The sequence below is a fragment of the Stigmatopora nigra genome, chromosome 8, assembly GCF_051989575.1.
Source record: "Stigmatopora nigra isolate UIUO_SnigA chromosome 8, RoL_Snig_1.1, whole genome shotgun sequence".
In the NCBI taxonomy this organism is placed as follows: Eukaryota; Metazoa; Chordata; class Actinopteri; order Syngnathiformes; family Syngnathidae; genus Stigmatopora; species Stigmatopora nigra.
In genome coordinates, this window is record NC_135515.1 from 8,381,349 (window position 1) to 8,401,247 (window position 19,899).

At 36.8% G+C, this 19,899-nt stretch overlaps 1 protein-coding gene and 1 long non-coding RNA gene across 3 annotated transcripts in view; one reads left to right on the forward strand and one right to left on the reverse strand.

The window, feature by feature from the left end:
* Positions 1-17,941, forward strand: part of LOC144200054 (uncharacterized) — a 72,928-nt gene extending 54,987 nt beyond the window's left edge. The window contains exons 4-5 of the long non-coding RNA XR_013327028.1: positions 4,274-4,357; positions 17,835-17,941. This is a non-coding gene — a long non-coding RNA (uncharacterized LOC144200054). The remainder of the gene's footprint in view (positions 1-4,273; positions 4,358-17,834) is intronic.
* The window catches only part of LOC144200051 (leucine-rich repeat and fibronectin type III domain-containing protein 1-like protein), a 68,824-nt gene continuing 50,771 nt past the window's right edge, over positions 1,847-19,899 (reverse strand). Inside the window, exons 9-12 of one of the 2 annotated variants that reach the window (XM_077721938.1) lie at positions 14,489-15,138; positions 7,647-7,718; positions 4,803-5,724; positions 1,847-2,542 (exon numbers count right to left, since the gene is read on the reverse strand). In XM_077721938.1, the coding sequence (XP_077578064.1) occupies positions 7,669-7,718; positions 14,489-15,138 (700 nt within the window). In that variant the 3' untranslated portion in view covers positions 1,847-2,542; positions 4,803-5,724; positions 7,647-7,668. The remainder of the gene's footprint in view (positions 2,543-4,802; positions 5,725-7,646; positions 7,719-14,488; positions 15,139-19,899) is intronic. The other variant, XM_077721940.1, reaches the window with a different exon arrangement.

A 19,899-nucleotide genomic window follows, 5' to 3' on the forward strand; every position in this document is an offset into this window, starting at 1 on the left:
TCATTAAAAAATTGAAGGATGCCCCAAATCCAGAACCCTGATTTTTCAACGTCTGCTTTTTCCATGGCATTTGGAGGATACAACTATAAGTACTGTTCTTCTCAAATAGCCATAAACAAGAATACTCATGTGCTGCTGGCAGGCCTGAAACCCAAAGTTGAATACAATTGCTCACCAGTGCAATCCTCCCTGTGCCACCTGCGGGTAATGAAGCAAAACTGTCAACAACAAAAAAAAGATCGCAACAGAATGAGACCAGTTCAGTATGTCGCATTATCATCACCACTTGCATTGACACAGCTTTATGTCATACCTGGAATAACATTCATTGTCCCTGTTGACTCTTTCAAAGAAATCGTCCTCATTTCGGACATTCTGCCGCCACCTTCAATGGCGAGCTTGTTTATCTTGGCAGTATTATTATACGCTATGAACCATGGACGATAAAAGTCTGGTGCTCACACTACCTCAATCTTAGTAATAGAAGTAGATTATTTGTGTTTTATCTGATTAATATTCAATATGGAATTAAGTCCCCCTCATTTTGCCCTATTTTGCACTTTTATACCTAATAGTAATGTCAAAAGTGGTTTGAAAATGAAACGTGATGGCTGAAGCACTGCCAAGAGCAAAATGAATTATTCCTCCCAGTAATTAAAAAAAACTGAATAAAGGCAATTAAAGAAGCAATTCATGCCTGGGAGCTAATCTTTTATTGGCAGAAAACCAACGATTTAAGACCACAGAGGCAAAGATTGGAGGGCGAAAAAGTCAGGAACACAAAAGGTGCTGAGAAGAATTGATGAGAAGATAATTGAAGCAGAGGAGAGCTAGCTATCGTAGACAGATTTAGGAACGGTTCATCGTCGTTATTAGCACCCATGAGGAAGATAATGAACACCCGACTTAGCATCTTGATTAAAGTGTGTGTATGTGTGGCGCTGGTGGGGTGGTCAGTTCTGACAAACAAGATAAAACGAGGTTAATACATTATTTATAATTGCTACAATTTGAATTATTGTGCTCTCTACAGTTTCCCATTCTTGCAACTATTTGGATGAGTAGATATGCGACTTTATAGCAAGGTCTTTTTTATGCTTAGAAGAGTCTAAAAGTATGTGTGGTGTCTCCATCCTTTCCCCACCCTATTTCACTAACAAACCTAGAAGGTATTTTAAAATATTGAGCAACAAAAAGCTACACATTGGTGGGATAAAACAGTTTGACCAGGTAATGCTAGACTCCACTGACATCTGAACTTGCATCATTGACTGGAATCGTTTTTAAAGGCATTTTCGTGGGCAAAAAATAATCTCCACAATTACCTTGTGGAGGCTGACAGTCTGGCACAGTTGCTGTATCTTCAGATCTGCTTTTTGACAAACTGCCTAAATGAGCTTATTATTGCAAGCAGTTTTGGACCATTTCAACCCATTTGAAGACGCCCAGAATATTATGTTCTACATTTTCTACACATTTTACATTCATTCATTATCCATATCATTTATCCTCATCCAAAACACTGTGTGTATCGTTAGGCTCTGGATTGAACGATTGATCTCAGAACTGAGAAGCGCCAGTATTTAGCCACCATCGTGCTACACCAAATCTATTTCTATTCTCCAGCAATCAGCAGGCCCTGCTGGTTGGGTTTTCCCAAAAACTCAAACATGTCTTTGGTTTGTATTAATTTTTTTTTTTGAGAATAAATAACCATTGACAATCCAACCACACATTTGTCTATCCAATACAATTTCATACACGGGTTTACTTGTGGAAGGGAAAAAAATGACTCTCTTGTCGTCCTCAAAGAACAACTAAAACAACTCAACAAAAAGCTACTCAGTTGAAATGTCCACACTTTTTTTAATAAAAATATTCACACACACTAAAAAATTACATGTACAAAACTATAAGATTTGAAATTGTTTTATATACACATAGAAAAGATAAAGGAGAAAAAAGGATACACAGAAGGGAGGTGTGTTGGTAAGAAGTGTGGTCTTTTAGGGTCAACTTCTTCCACAAGAGGTTAAAAATATTTATTTCTCTGTGGCAGGTCTTCCCAAAAATTATTGTTATTAATACTTTCAATGTAGTACGTTGCTTGTTCATTATGAATCCCAACCTGCATGGGCTAGTGCGTGAAGAAAAATGAAAGGGATGCTCGTGCGGGTCATGCGGCATGTTCCAAAAAGCATAAATGGAACATTCTCCCACAGAAATCAAATGAAACCCAAGATGACATGTCAGGTACTTCATACTATGCTCACACTCTTAACCATAATAACAATAATGACGCAGTTAAGATGTATATAGGGCTGAGACCAATGCAAACAATCCCGTAAACATCTTGTCATCATTTACTTTTATACCAGGTTTTGTTCTGCACATGAAAATATTCAACAACAATGTTTAACAGTTGGGGTAAGGGTTAAAAAAAAAAGATGATGACAGATGACTGAAAACGATGTGCTGATGTTTTCTTTCTGTCTATTTTTTTCAAAATGTGCTTTTATCTTCAGATATGACAGATCTGGGCCTGCAAAAAAGAAAAAAAGAAGATATAAATAAATCAATATTGTTATTTTAGCAGGGTACTTTTTGTATATATATATAATAGTGACATTAATGATGCACATGCCGTTTGAAGCACAAAACATGCAATTAACACATTTACACACATACAAATACAATAGTACAAACTACTAAGTACACAATACATGAAAAACATTTTATCAGGACAAATATCTGCAGGTGCATATAATAATAACAATGATAATTAATAATAATAATGATAATATTAATAATACATAAATAGCAGGTTGAAATTTAAGATTTGCATGGGGAAATCAAATTTTAAAATGACACTCTGACACCTGTGCATTAATATTTGAATAAGAGTATGTTCAATTGAAATAAAAAAAAAAGTGTTGTTTTTACAAAATCAATTATTTAAGCATTTTGCTTCTGGACCTTGCACTTTCTGCTGCCCATTGAATCTTCACTGATTAACATTCACACCGTTGCTGCCAAAAATCTGATTTGCATTACTGCCATAACATTGCAGAGTTGCTTCACTGGCCACAATCTCTTCAATCACATCATAAAGTCCAAGTTCACATTTCCATTGCTGTAAAGCATTTTCTAAGTGTCGCTTCTTGCCAGAAAATAGCTGTTTTTTTTCCCCCCCTAGTAAATCTGCCAGAATCTGTCTGGGTCTTTCATATCATATCAATGTTTTGAGTTTGGATTTTGTCTTCTGTGTTCATTTTACTTTTTATCTAGGCATCCATCCAGATCTGTGAAATCTCATTGCATAGTTGTTGTTGGCCTTTTTATTCTTCCACCTGATTGGTGTTTCGTGTTTCAGCACAGGCATACATTATTAGGTTCTTTTAATTTTCCTGCCAGCTTGGCATCCTCACACTAGACACCAGTCCAATTGTAAAAGGTCTAACATAATATTGTGATAGAGGCATGAATAAGAACAGGTAAAGCTTATTTTCTCTTGGCCCAATTCAGACTGACATATGAAAGAACACTAGTATTGGCATCCTACTCTAAATCTGCCAAACTACTAGGGCATTAGAGAGCAATCACACATCCATTTTTAAATGCCACACAGCATTTCATCATTTCAGCTATCTCATCATTTCATCTTGCTCACAAGAAAATCTCCAGCACTGATATTCAGGGATAACCTTACATCACAAACCACTCAATAAAAAAGTCATGATCTACTACCTGAATGATACCAGTTTAACAGGTATTTGAAGGAAGAAATAGTGACATTATACATCCGAAAAAGGGGTTTAAAAATTGACTGTGCTACTTGAAAATTATTGAATTTGGTATGACACTAACGAGAAAACATTTAAACTTAAAAAGACAAATCAGATGTGGTCAGAGAGAGTTTATTCTTTACCTCAATCATCTTAATTAAAATTTGAATATTCTACTGTTAGGCCACAGGTAAATAGTGTCTAGCCACTTTGTGCTATATCACTACATGTCATTTGTGTGTTTGTAAAAGCAAGCAAGTGGCTTTTGGCTCCTGTTTGAGTAAAAACTCAAAATGTTTGAATGACCACATTCTCACCAGAACCTCTCTAGCCTAGGGATGAATCATGTCTTGCAGTATTACCTATCCGACCACATGCAGAGAACTTATTTCCTCTACATTTAGGCTGTGATAACAACATGTTGCCATTTTCATGAACTGAACAGCAAAAAGGGGATGCTTTTTCATATTGGACTGCAATTTTCACAGATGGAGAACATGAAATTGAGAAGAATCAGACTGAGCAACTATCAACTCTACACTTAAATTGGCAGACGGAACTTCTTCAAAATGGTGAGTCACAATTTGTTTCCTAAGCCACAAAGTGCAGCTATCATTTTTTGCCCTGACAAAACGTATGCCCAAATAGCCAGTACACAATACACGAAAAACATTTTATCAGGACAAATATCAGTTCTATACCTAGGCTAAAATCAATGAAAGAAAATACTTAATGTAATCCTAGCCTGTTGAGATATTATCAGGAAGTGTTGTACAAAATACTTTGTTTTACAAGACTGACCCTGCATTTGTCAATCTGACAGCAATTAGAAAGCATTTGAACAATCAGTGTGTCTGGGAGGTAGTGTGAGAAACAGTTAATGGATGACCAGTTTGACTGTCAGTGGGTCAGCACATTTAACACTAATTAAGACACCTAGGTCTTTATCATGTGACACGAGTTTTCAGTGAACTGCTCGTCTCTTTAGGCTAATGGGCTAACTCGAATATTACTCACCTGGATTCAAAGGGGAGCCAGAAAGGTGGAAGGAAGTGTTTAATCTCTCGCAGCTCCTTCCTGGTCTCTCTCTGATAATAGGCTGGACTGATGGAAAGATTTTAGACTTGGACAAAGATGATCTGTTTGGTACAGTCCAGTTTTGTCCATGCCGTATTAGGGAGAAAATATTTTATCCTTTGTCCTTCCAGGCCATACGTAAGGCTCCTTTTTTTTTCTTAGAGTCAATTTTGGGGTATGAATTGTCCAGAATGAACCTGATGATACAATGGTGTCAAAGTGGAAATCCATCTTGCAGTAGCTCACCTGCCTTTTTGGATTTGATTAAATAGGAGAAAGAAATGTTGACTTTGCAAGTTGCCAGTGTTCCTGAAGTTGCAATTAGGATTATTATGATGAGAGCAGTATTTAAAGCAAAACACCAGTGCTCAGCATTTGTTGATCCAACTTGAAGGAGCTTTGAAAGGCAGCTGTTCTATTTTCTCTTATCTGCTCAGTACTTGTCCAATTGAAGATACTTTACAGTATGCAATATACATATTTGCAAGCTTTTCAGGTTTTTCATTTTTTTGGTCCTCTGTTGTCCGTAGTATCAACTTTGACTTGAATTTCTGCTTGAATAAGGATAAGTAAGCATTTGAGTACAAATGTGTTCCATTAGACGTGATCAAGACAATCCTACTAAGAAGTGGATCTATCTGGAAACAGGTCAATTTCCATTGATAATCTTTGCCATTGTAATCCAATCAAGAAACTAGAACCATGATAATTAGAAAAAAGGTAACCTTCATGAAAAGACAACAATGGGTACAGGAAACAAGACAAATAGGACAGGGGTGCTTTGTTCTTGTGTCTCTTTTCTTCCCCAAGATGGTAATGTCTGTTCTTCAAGTCAACAACTCAGACCAAATACTTCAGTGTTCTAAAGCAATGAGAGAAAAGAAGACAAGTTTGAGATTTAAATAGAGAAGCGAAGTATATTTATGGCATGCCCGAATAAGTAATCACGTGTACTCATCAAGGAAACAATTAGGAGTCATAGAGAACTTAAAAAAGGAAAAGGCTTGATAAAGGAAATAGAAAGGCAATGATATGGAAAAAAACGAACAGGGGTACAGATTAAGTACAATTAACTGAAGGGGCCAGCATTTGTAATATTTTGAATGGCTAATATTGCAATGCAACACATTACCCCTGTCCATTATAAAAATAAAACAAAAAATCAATGTTCTGTCCCTGGTGAGATATTTTTAGAACAGGCACTCTGATGACTCTGGTTTCCTAGGGCCTTGGTTGAGTCGAGATTGTGAGCCAAAATGCTAAAAATGTCACACATTGATTGAATGATGTATGAAGTAATTGTCCATGCAGCCATCCACTTTCTACCTGGTCACTTTCTTGTTATACTTCCAATAACACGGGGAGAACTTAGAGTAATCCGTTAACATGCATATTACCAAGAAAAACCCCCACCTTATCACAGGAAGAAAAGGCAAACTACTCTTATGTCAATATGTCGCAAATTCAGAACCGGTTTATTAGATTGTCTCACAGTCAGATTGGTAGTGTTTTATTGAGTTATATCCATGTTGATTATCACAAGACGTATGTTCACTATGTAGGTCTTTATGTATATATGCAAACGAAAAATGACAGTGACCAAAGGTTGCTTTGTTTAATGCCAAATCCAATCGCTGGAGTAATTAAACATGGAGTATAAAATGCATTTACTTTTTCATTGTTGTTAGTTTGGCAATGTGGAGGAAAGGCAATAGCCTTGAGATGGATGGAGTTGTCCTTTGGTCTGACAGGTTATTGGAACATATGCTATTTGCAATGTGTACATTTGTCAAGAGAACATCCTTAACTACATTTGTCTGAAAAATATTTTCTCAAGCGTTTATTTAGCGCTGGTAAGCCTTAGCTGAAGAATGAAGGAGCATGTTTTCAGTGCGTTCTCCAACTGTATTCATCCATCAAAACCTCAGCACATCCCTGCTGACTTGTGTGCCATTACCCTCCCAACAAGATCCTTTACCCAACACCCTCATCTTTTCTATCATCAAATAACATACTGTAAGAGATCAAGCAGCAATGAGATGGGTGGAAATGACAAATGGGTTGTAATTTTAGTGCATTGCGATAGAAAAGGTAATATAGGATTAGGCATGATGTAAGAATAAGGCGCAAGTCAAAATGTATGAAATGTAAGAGCATACATGAACCGAAAAGAGGAAAGATTTCTTAAAAATCAAAATGTTGAAAAAGACTGAGGAAAAACGACATACAGGGAAGAGACAAAAATAAAATAGATTATCAGGCTGAATAAATGGTTGCAGGAGTAGGGGAAAAAGACCAAAGTCGTTTATGCTATGATGACCCTGTAGTTTTATCTTGTTTTGTGGAATGAATGGACTACAGATTCTCCAAAGAAATATAATTTATATTCCTGTGGGACTGTGGGGTTAGTGAAACGATAAGATCGATTAGATAGACATTACCCTGAAGCCAAATCAACACAAAGTAAAATATTTATATATTACACGTCAGCAGGATTGTTGTCTCCATTTTAATGACAGTAATATTTGGACCATAATCAATGTTCAAATGTAAGGCACACAGGACTAATGTACGTATATATATATTTTTTTCTTCTTAAATTCAACCCATAATGGGACATTTTTTACTAGTACAACTTCCACTCCAGAGTGATTTACTGTCCAGAAAATATGCATACAATAGTAAGAGCTCAAGATATAAACTTTTGGGTCAAAGGAAGACAATATTCTAAAAGAGGGGAAAACTTGGAGGGGAAAGGGGTGCTTAAAAATGTGTCATCGTTACTCTTTGTGAGGCCAGTTGACTGTCAAATCTTAAAATTTCTCCACTCGAAACTACGGGGATATCCTTCGTCTGCTAGAGGAAGCATCAGAGACAGAAAGAAAGACAGAATCAGCAATGTAGACAAACTAGAATATTGTAATGATAAATCCAAGATGAGGGGACTAAAGAATAAATGACTAAGGGTGGATGGAACACAGCCACAGGCACAAAGTGGGAGGAGCATTCAAAGACATCAGTAATGAATGAAGCCAGACATGAGGGTTGACACAAAAAGGAGTAATGACATTTTTAAGGCAGATGGGGAAAGACAGGTTAGAAGGTCATAGATTGGCCATCGGGAGAACACACATTGCTTTCACAGTCAAACACATCCTCTTGTGGAAATGAACTATTTTACTATCTTGGCTAACCTTGTGGGATTTTGCACTGTTGCCCTTGCTTGAGGCGGTTAAACCTTGCACATTACATCTCTCAAATGCATTCACAGACCTGCAGGGTTTTAGTGGCTGACCCTGAATTTTGTGCATACATAGAGTCACACTTCGCATATGAGATTACATTGACTTCTGAGGGGGGAATGTTTTACCTTTTTAAATGTGAGGGATTATAGATATCAAGTGGTTGATTCTTCCCAGTTGGAAATTGTGGCAATTGATGGCTATGCAAGCATTAAACCATACCTTTCCTAATACTATGAACGAATACTCTTAGTTTGTTGAGTGGTCATGATTATAAACCTTTTTTATTGGCGTGTGACGTGGTTCTACTGTAATCTGAGTCCTAAATTATATTGTACCCCCCTCCCCTTTATTTAATATACACGCTGCTTTTGATTGTTTATGTCACAGTGATTTGTTTATTAGATAGGTGATAAGATTAAAGTATAATCTCTCTGAGTAGGGCTCAGCAAATTGCTAAACATGAGATCCGTGTTTGTTTACCAGTTTGATAAATTCCAGGAGCCGGCTATCAGGCATAATGTTCAATTAATTGTAAAAATGGGACGCTTCTTCACTCTGATTGCCAAAAGTCTTAATAATAGCCTCCTTTCAACCATTAACACAAACATTCATACACAGTCATTTGAATCGTGAGTTTTGTATTGTTTACGACCCTAATTTGTACGCCGTCCAATTAGTACAAACTGTACTATTCTTGCCATTAGCTTATTTAATGTGTTCCACATTTTGTCAGCCAGGATTGTGGCCTATGACAACAGCAGTGCACCAAGTGGGCAAGATGATTTTTGAAGAAACGTAGATATTTTGCTTCTAAGGACACAGAAATTGCATATCTGTTGAATCTTAAATATTTTAAAATGATGGCTTTGAATTAATTACATATTCCATTTTTACAACACTGACAGTGCCCTCTTGGGGGTTATGAGTGTGCTGGAGCCTATTATAGATGATTGTTGAGCTGTGGTGTATGACCTGGCTATTTATGGACAACCACAGAATTCCCACATTACATAACACCTATGGAAGATTTCCAGTCTGAACATACAATCACAAAAATCTTTTTCTATTATAGCAGGGAATTGGAATACACAAACCCTACCAAAGAAAGTCCAAATAGAAGGCTGCAAACTAATTATAATTAGGATTTCCAAGCTATGAGACAGATCCACTTTTGTCATCCAACCTTCCACCCGAGGACGTGACTTTTTAATTTTATTTAAATATTCATTTTAATTTCATTCAAATCTACGTGGACATGAATAGCCCTTGGCTTCCACCAAGGCTGGCCTTTAGGTTTTATATATTATCTTTATGTACATAATTTTTTGGTGCAGTCAGGGTTTAGCAGGTGTCCTAAAGATATTATATCTGCTATTTAAAGATGATGTGACACTGGTGGCATCTTTGAACATCATCAGCAGAGTTGATTTTCCAGTCAAGTTTACAATAATTTATTTGAGAATCTGGAGCCATGGATTGCACTCATGTACATCTTGCAGATTAACAAAATGTGGGTATTTTTTTAAATGGTAAAAGAGATGAAATGACGTGACTTTAGCAAGGATTAATTTTCTCTATATACACTTCTACTCTCACCTTGAGTCACTAGCTCTTGGTAGTAACTCAAGGGACTAGATAATGAATACAAGTAACAAGGTGGCTGGACTTTCCCTTAGAGAAAGGATAAAGAGTTAATCCGCCTGTGATACACTGTGAGGGAGTAGAGCTACTGTTCTTCTACACCGAGTAGTTGTGGCTTGGTCATGCTTCCTATATGAGTCACTTCTGACCAGATCATAGACCGTTTCCAGGATAATTTTATGAAACTAAAATCCTTGGTAGTGAAGGGGCACATTTCGGAGAAGGGATATATATCACAAAAAAACCCAATATATTTAAACCCAAATAAACTAAAATATCACTTTCTTTTCTCTTCTGTTGGGTTTCATTCCTGAGCTTTCAATGTAGGTCTTTTTATACCCGTAACAAGCCATGTTCTTCAAATGATCTGACTCTGATCAGATCAGTGTTTTCTGTCTCTGCAATGCAGCAAGAAGTGAAATGTATCACAGTCTCTTCTTACACCCCGAGAAACGTAAATGCATTTGAATGTTACTCATCGTTATGATTTGCCCTACAAGTGCCACACAGTGAATGCAGAAGAAAAGCAAAGAATAGAAGGTATGTGACAGCTGTCACTTGTTTGAGATGCAGAAATACCAAGACAATTGTTCCACAAGTCTGTAGTCATTGGATTTTAAATAGACTGACTGTTATAAGTCAGTTTAGGTCAGAAAAGAGTTAGGGCAATTGATGTGTCACTATAGTTATTTTGGTGCATATGACGAATGCGTCATGCTCATTTACTCATAGAATTTTATTGTTTTTCATTAAATCCTAGCCCATTTCTGTAGTAACTAATACCGTGTATATACATATAAGTGTGTGTGTGTGTGTGTGTGTATGCACACATACACGACTCAGACTTGATGACTGAAAATATATTGTATATAGCTCAATTATAATGGTAGCAACAATCTGACAGAGTTTCTCAATGTAAAAACTTTCCCTGAAATAGATGACTAAACCACTACGCTATCTCCCTTCGCCTCAATGGTATTATCGCGGGCTCAATGACACCTCATTTTAACCCACTCACAGAGGCTAATTGAATGAGTTACCAGTCAATGATAAGGGATTCAACTTAAGCTGTTTCGGTTTGATGTGCGAAATAATGTCTCCATTAAACAATTGTAATTTCTTCAGTATATTGTGGTTGGAGGGGAAGTTCATTTGGGAGAGTTTATAATGGTAGAAATCAGCTCTGGGGGATTTGTGTATTTATGGAACTGTTGAGAATCATACCTAGCCTTTCTGTGCATTTTTGAGCATGTAGATCTTACAAAACAGCCAGTGTTAATTTCTTTCGAGTACCCTTTTTCTTCATACTCGGGAGAACAAACTCTAATATATTATATTCGTCATATTCAGGGTAGTATCAGGCCAACATGGTAACTATGGTCTGGAGGCAAGTAGAGAGTGTTAGATTGATTTCTGCAATCTACTATCTTTCAATTGACAACATGATTGGATTCTGTCATGCAAGTCTGTAGCCAGTGGCAGACTTACTATACGGCAACACTAGGCAGTTTCCTATTGCCTCAAGTTACTAGGGACCCCAGAAAAATCCTCATGTACTAATAGTAAACACAGGTTACAAGTTTAGGATGCTCCTCAGTTTTATCCCTGCTTTTCTACTACGCAGACAACTATCTGCTTACTCCTGCAGTGTCAAGGTATCATGACTTTTATGGAACCTTTTCTTGGAAGATTAGTTCTCTACAAAACATCTTCTTTTCGCGGGATCTAAGGAGCCTGCTTCTCAAAGAACTTGCTGGCAATGGTCAAATCCAGACCAAACTGCAAGCTAGAATAGCAATAACTCATCCCAAAGCACGTGCGTAACAGTTCTTGAGTCCACTGGCAGTGTGTTTGAGCCCAATGAATAATTTTGTGTTGTGAATTAAATAACTGAACTTGTTGCACAGTTGGCATCCTATCGTAGAGCCGTGCTGGATTCGACTGAGCCCCTCAGAACAAAGCATTCTTTCACTGTTTGTAGAAACAGTCTCCAGGCCAAGGTGTTTGATTTTACAAACCTGTGCCATGTACGCACTTGATGGGAAAACTATAGGCTTTTTTGTTAGCTTTTGATAACGTCTTGATTACATTACTCTAGGCTGTGGAATGGTATGACATTACATTATTTGTGTGCACATAAACAGCAGTTACACACACACTGGGCCCCTAGGGAAATGCATAGCATTCAACAACCATGCTGTTTCATATTTAATAATATTCACTAACATAAACATGCACAATTCTGTTGTCAATGCGTGTAATTTCTTTTAGTGCATCAGAATATTTTGACAATATTAATTTTTTTTGTCAGTGAATAGCTCCAATATTTAATATGTGATGTATGATCGTCAATTCAATGAAGTTAGGATTTTGTGTTAAACATATACAAAGAAAAGTATTATTATGATTTACAAATAATATTCAAACTCTATTAAATTGAAAACAAAGGCACTATATCTAATGTTCACATTGATTAACGTCATTGCTTCTTTTAGCAAACAATTTTTAACTTTAGATTTTATGGCTGCATCATGTTCCAATAAAGTTGAGGCAGCTGGCAAAAAAGACTAAAAGTTGAGTATTGCTCATCAAACACCAGTTTGGAACATCCCACAGGTGAACAGGCGACTTGGGAACAAGTAGGTGTCATGATTGACATTAAAGGGGCTGTTACCATCAATCCCTCAGGTGGCCCTGCATCAAACACTGACATGAAAGTCTAAAAGATATCACCATGTGGGCTCAGGAAAATTTGCAAAAACAATGTCAGTAAAAACTGTTCAGTGCTACATCGGTAAGTGGAACTTAAAATCATACTATGCAAAGTAAAAGCCATTTATCTACAACACTCAGAAACGCCACGGGCTTCTCTGAGTCCAGGCTCAATTAAGATGCAAAGTGGAAAGTGTTATGTGGTCTGACAAATCCACATTTCAAATTGTTTTTTGGAAATTGTGCATGTCATGCTTTCTGGCCCAAACAGTAATAGAACCATCTGGACTGCCATGGACACAAAGTTTAAAAGCCAGCATCTGTGTTTGTGCCATTGGCAAGGGTATCTTACACATCTGTGAATGCACTATTAATGCTGAAAGGTACACGCAGGTTTTGAAGAAACATATGCTGCCTTCCAAGCAACCATCAAATTTTAAGTTAATGGCTATTTTCTGAAAACGATAACATTTATCAGTTTCAACAGTAAAGTTACATATATTTTCCTGTATTGATTGGAATATAAATTGAATATAACCTGCAATTTTTCCATTCATATTTTAAATGTTTAACACAAAATCTCATCTTCATTTGAATTGGAGTTGTATGTTACGTGGTGACAAGAGCTCAAAAGGTCGAAATGATGCCTCTGGCATTAAGGGAAAGATCTGAAGTTGGATTCTAGTATTTTTAGAAAACGGTTTCATGATGCTGATGAACATTTGCCTTTAGTCATTTGTACGCCTTGGAACTTTTCCTTTTGATAAAATGCATTAATACAATGTGAATGTCTCACTGTTAGTGAAGCACGGTTGAATCAAAAAATCCAGGCCAGGACATTTCTTATGACTCAGTCACAGTGATGTCTTTCTGCTCCTATTCATTTTTCGAGTAAACAATGTGCTATATTTCAGTTTTTATTACTAGATTTTTAAATCAATTAGTTTTGTCATTGCTGTTGCAAGACTTTTTGTTTGCCCACAAAGCAAGCCAACTTTTCTTTACATTTTAAATCCCTCCACAGCCGTTATCGTTAAGCACTTTCACTCGCAGAATAATTCCCCCCTTTGCGTAGTTTGTGTGCGAGAACTCCGTATCACTAACATTCTCCCTGCAGTCATGATACTTTGTTACCCATTTGAGGTTTCAAAGGCAAATAAATCACATTCACGAAGAAATCAGTAAAGAGAGGAGGATCTAAACTGCTAATAAAAAAAAAAGTACACACAGACAGACAGACAGTTTATAATTGCCTAAATATTTCAATTTCCACCTTACTTGTTTGTTGGTTTAATTACTTTTTATTTAGCCTTTCTATATTTGAAAACAGGTATAATATATATTATTTGTCTTATTGTTGTGGCAAAGTGATATTGTTTGCCCATAATTGATATTTTATAAACCACATTAATTCATTCATTTGCCACGCTTATCTTCATGAGAGTCGATGTGGGTCCTGGATCTCAACTGACTAAGGGCAAGGCACAATATAGATCTTGAAATGGTTGCCATTCTTTCATACTTATCATTTACAAACACATAGTTTTGTAATTTTAAGTATTTGTACTTTAGTTGTGGATACTTTTGCAATCTTCATAGGTATTGGTAATATAATGTATAACAGAATTATAATCACATCCATAAGATTTTAATCTATAAACCACCACGAATAATTTCCCCCAAATAGTTAAGTATTAAGTGTTTTAGCCAAGGATAAAAAATAACTGTAAATGCACCTTGCAAATCGTGTTGTTTTTCTTTTTTTTAACATCTTCAGTCCCATTTAAATTTACAAGGATAGCTTATTTTGACCACTCTTTCACACTCACTCTGCCCTTAACAAATTCTATCTTAGACTCTTGAATCATTTCACACTCTTTAGAATTTTTTCTCACCCTCGATTTATTTCCTGTTCCACACATCCTCATTTCTTTATATACTAGTATAGTACGTTCTTTCCCTAAGAACTTTATTTTGCTCATTTAGCCCCTCTCGGTTATCTGTGCTCATTGTCTGTCGACTATCTACCTGCCAGTTCCTTGGGGGATGTGGGCTCTTTGGTGACAGATGGCGGTCTGTTTTTCATCTCAATGGCAACCCGGCCGCTGAAGCGAGCCTTGTTGGGTGAGAGCAACTCTTCATTGGCTGTAGAGTCAGTCCGTGTCATTCTGTTCCGCCCGCTTGCCTCCTCCACGACCAATGCAACAGTGTCCCTCAGAGTGTTGCTAGGTGACACGGCCCGAGACGGACCCACTGCTTCTTCGTCCTGACTGTCCGTCATTTTTGAAACAGAGCGAGGCAAGACTTGGGCCTGACTAGCAGCCCCCTGGCCATTGCTCTGCTGTCTTGGCACAGGTGCAGAAATGGCAGCTTTTCGATGGGCTGTCCCTTGGTGGCTATAAACCTTGTATCTTATCATCAATATTATAATAAAAACCAGAACAGAGGCCACTATAATTCCACCGATGATGATGATCATTGTTCCTCCCAAGAAGTGACTGTGTAATGCCTGACACTGGCTGAACTCTGTGTCTGTTGTGAATGACAAGCAACCCAGGGGACGCGTTGCAGTCAGTGAGGTGACAACATCGTCAAACACGGCAAGGACACAGAGGTCATAGCTTCTCCCAGCAGCTAGGTCACGAACCAGGAAGTCATTGGTACTGGAGGGAATCATCCTAGAAAAACAGAGACAGTAGATGTAATTAAATGCAAGATATCAAGCAGGCAGCTGTCAATGAACAGTTGAAATATTAATATAAAACACATTAAGTTTGTCCAAAGTAGATCATCTTTATCTAAAGATTAGAGTAGAGGTATGTGTTAACATCAACGGTGTGAATCTTGTCGCTTGAGGTGTTTCTTAGCTTGGCTGGCCCCAACGATGGGTGCATGGATTTTGTGAGGCAAACATAATGTTCAGAATTATGTTACGGGTTTAAAATTACATCTCGAATAAGTACAAATATAGACAGTATAAACGGCAATATATATTCACAAGTTAAAGACTTTCAGAATAACGGGCCATTTATGAAAAAAGGATGTTGAAGGAGAAAGTAAGGTGAGGGCAAAACAGTAAACATAGTCAGCAAATCTTAGCAATATATTGAAACAATTATAGATTATTTTTAGTTCTAAAGTTGGACTGAATTTTTGAAGAAGTGCCCAGTTTTTTTTATAACAAAGATTGGATCATGTAAAAATTAAGCATGCATCTTATCATAAAATGTTAGTTCCTAAAACAAATAATGAAGATGTTTGCTTATATATACTATTTCCCAGTGGTGTATGTCTATAGATTATGTTTGCAGTAACATGATTTTGTTTTCTTTTTAATTACATTTTATCTGACGAGATAAACCGAAGGTCCAACACATTGTGGCATATAATAAACAGCATGTAGTAAAATGCCATATTGAGCACTTCCAATTAGGACTTGAGTAATTAAAACAATTCAATATTTTTTTAAATACACAAACAATTCATAATCTGCTTGTGTTTACTTGGCACCATACAAAACTAAAAGAAAAATAACAGTTGGTATTTTGTACGTCTTACATACTATTTATCATCAACTTGTGTCTGCAAACTGAAATTGAACACACATTTAAAGCTTCAATGCTTTGTTATTTTGACCCTTTTGCCACCCTAAATGCCCTTTGATTTCATTGACCAATTTACTTCTACTTTTCGTTCAATCAATTATTCAAATTATTCAAATCTTGCACTGGAATTTAGGCGGGGATGAGTCAATGCATGTCTAGTGTTGACATAAAAAAAAGCTGTTGTGTGTCTTGTGGCCAGCCAAACTAGGGCATCCAGAAAAATAAGATGCACCATTCTTTTGTAGATTCTGCTCATGTATTTCCCAACACTTCAGCATTAAACCATCAAAAGTAGTATTTATAATGCTAGTACTTCACAATTCTTATCTAACCATTGACAATCTTTGGTAATTCACAAAGGCCTTCTTTCAAATGAGTTATTGTCTTCAAAGCAAAGTTTTGACCATTTGGCCAATTGTATTTGGTTGTGTTTTTTGAATTCCAAATTTAGATACACACAACAGCTGTGCCTCTAAATTATTTCCACCTCTGTATTCTGTAGGAGATATGTCTTTCCGTGATCATTCCTCTCCATAAATATGTTTCCCCTGATGTAGTTTGAATGATTTAAGCAAACAGAGTAACATCTTCCGTTTTGACTCTTAAACTTGTTATCGTGTATGGGACTCCTTTCATCTTAGCTTATTGGGAATGGTACCTTAGGGAAATCAGGAAGGGACTTCAACTGGCGTGGGTTTGTAAAATCTATAAAGTGCGAGTGAGCTTCTTTCTATTCTATTGCTTGGACATTTTTTAAACCATTTTGTAATAATCAATTTCTGGGATCGGTCAAATGCACAATAATACATCCCCTTTGCATTACAAAGACTATGAAGCAAAATAATAATATCTAAACCTATTTATCCCCTCACCATAGCAATGCCAGCACCATCATCTTGCACTATAAAACTTAATTAGAACCTGACACTTGTGCCAATGTTGATTTCTGAATAATTATACAGACAATGACCAGTTTGGTGGTCTGTGCATTGCATCCCTGCTTGTAACCGAATAATGGGGTTCTCTTGACTCATAGTATGGGATTTCATGCTTAAATTCCTACCCAGTGACTTGTCTTGGGATAATCCAGTAGAAGAAAAATGAATAGACGGGGATGGATGACTAATAATAACATTTTAATTGTCCTTTTTTCACAAAACACATAATTCAACTGCAATGTAGCTGTGTTGGATTTTATTTTGGAAGGTGTGTGTGTGTGTGTGTGTATGGGAATGTAGTAGGACTGCAGTTGTTTTGCACTTTGTGGTCACAAGTGACATTAACAGATGTCAATTTGCTATCACCAGCTTCACTCCGAGAGGGCATTATTATTCTCTCGGAAGAAGAGAGGCGGGTTCGTTAGGCACCCTTGTTACAACACAAAATCACAGATTCACGGTGCTGCTAAATAGTGTGCGTGCATGTACTGCTGGAGAGGAATTGGCTGACATTTCCTTCGCTGCATGTTAATGCATATTTCCAGCGATGTATGTTTATACGTTTGACCTTTTCAGAATGCATTCAGTTAGGGTTGATAGGATGAAGCTTTGTTAGTAAATACTGTCTGTCAATCAGCTCTTAGGCAATCAAAATGCTGTTACACACACACACACACACACACACACACACACGCACACACACCAGATGTCCTGTTGCTACGTTCAGAGCCTCGGGTTTGTGACCGTTGATCTAAGCAGATCGTTGAGTGAATATTTATGTTAATGCACCCTGGCTGAATTTAAAATATTAATATGCCATTATTCATCCAGTGCAAGCAGTCCAGGACAGTGAAGGGCGACAGTATGATGACAAAATCGCTCGAGGAAGCAGACTTGGACCATTTAGCCAGACTGTCACAGGGCGCCCACATTTGAGGACAAAATAAAAGTCAGGTGTCAGCAACCGGAAGAATACGGAATTCTAAATAATTCACGAACAAATCATGGTGTATGATTGTGAAGCCAGTGTCATTTTGGCAACAACAACAGGGAGCTTTCATTGCGAAAGTATTAATCACATAATGAATAAATCAGTGTAAGCATTTTGATTAGGGAGAACATCTTCCATGTTTTTTCCCTCACTAAAATGTTCTCTAAGGAAAATCTCAGCATTTTATATACATATCAATGTCAGGTCCATACTGTGTGATATAAAATTTCAATTGAAAGTGAATGAATGTCTCATTTTGTGGTATGGGGAACTGAACATTTCTATTGAGCTGGAATTCTGAATTATGTAGTGCTTTCACTGTATTATTCCTTGGGTCAATATCCGTATTCGTATGCTTGCATATAGTATACAGTGAGGAGAGTATTTATTCAACCACCAATTGTGCAAGATTTCCTACTTGAAAAGATTAGAGAGGCCTGTAATTGTCAACATAGGTAATCCTCAACCAAGAGAGACAGAATGTGGGGGGAAAAAACTGAAAATCTAATTGTTTGATTTTTAAAGAATTTATTTTCAAATTAGAGTAGAAAATAAGTATCTGGTCACCTATAAACAACCAATATTTCTGGCTGTGAAACATCCCCAAAACATCACTGCTCTAAAGGAGATCTGCATGGAGGAATGGGCCAACTTATTTGCCCCACTGTATATGGTATTTTGTGATTTATTGTTAGGCAAAAGGAACTTCCATAAGAAACCAAAAAGCTGATGTATGCCCTGATAGAGGTTGACTTTCAGTATTCTTTTCAGTCTTTTGTCAAACTGTTTGGCCCTGAAAGATGGCTGTGCTTTTGTTCGAACTTTTAAAGAAATGAGCATGTTTATGCATAATTCAACACGCATATGCACATCCACTTAAACACACGATTATTTTCAGCTATTTTTCCCAAACCTTTGCACTCTTGTTTGCATTTCATGTCTTGTCTCAGGGAAATTGCCTCTTTTAGTTTAATATTCAGGGCCAATCTGAATTTTATACTGGAGAGACTCATTTCTAGTTTTACAAAATATCACGTCACTATTAATTTACTTGATATACATGAAATTAAACCAGAACTTAAATTATAAAATTAGGGATTAGTCCTGATTAATCACATTCTGATAATGCAGAATGTCATTTTCACTAAAGGGCTTTTTTATGATTTTTTTTCTTATCTTGACATGCATAGTTCATGTTACATTTGTCCATACATTGATCCACACGTGCGCCTTATCAAGTGCTTTTTATGTATAAAATTAAACTTGTTCATTGGAGGTGCAGTTTATTATCCAGTGCGCGTAAAAAAAAGGATATGAGGAAATTCTATTATTTAATACTTGAGTATTTTTTTTCTTTTCACAGCATCCTCTCTAATTTGAATGCTAGAAAAATAAGCGGAAGCGTATAACAAAAAGTTTTCTTAAGGCCTGCATTAAATAATTTATTTAGGTTGTTTCGGAAATAGAACAATTTAAAAATTAAGCATCTTGACAAAACCCCTTGTTCGCAACTTGAAAGTTCACATGTATTAAAACTTGTACACCTTGATATTGGTCTGTAATTTACTGAGTGCCAATATAGATATATATAGCAGAGTTTGTCCACGGTAGGACAGTATTGCCAGTCTCCATCAATGTTCATCCGACTTTACTGAATGTCATAAATTGTGTCTCTGGGGAAATAAATAACAGTCAGAATTGCTCTCTTCTTTCTGCCTCTGGATTCTGTTCCATTTCCTCCAAGAGCTAAAAGTGAACATATAATCTGGTCAGAGATTATTGTGAGATTAGTTGGGTCAGGAATAGATTGTAAATCAGGGGAGCTAGATTAAGATTGAGGGAGGTTGTAAGTGCGTGTCCGACTGCTGTTTGATGATTGAACAGGTGGGCAGATCCCAAGTAATA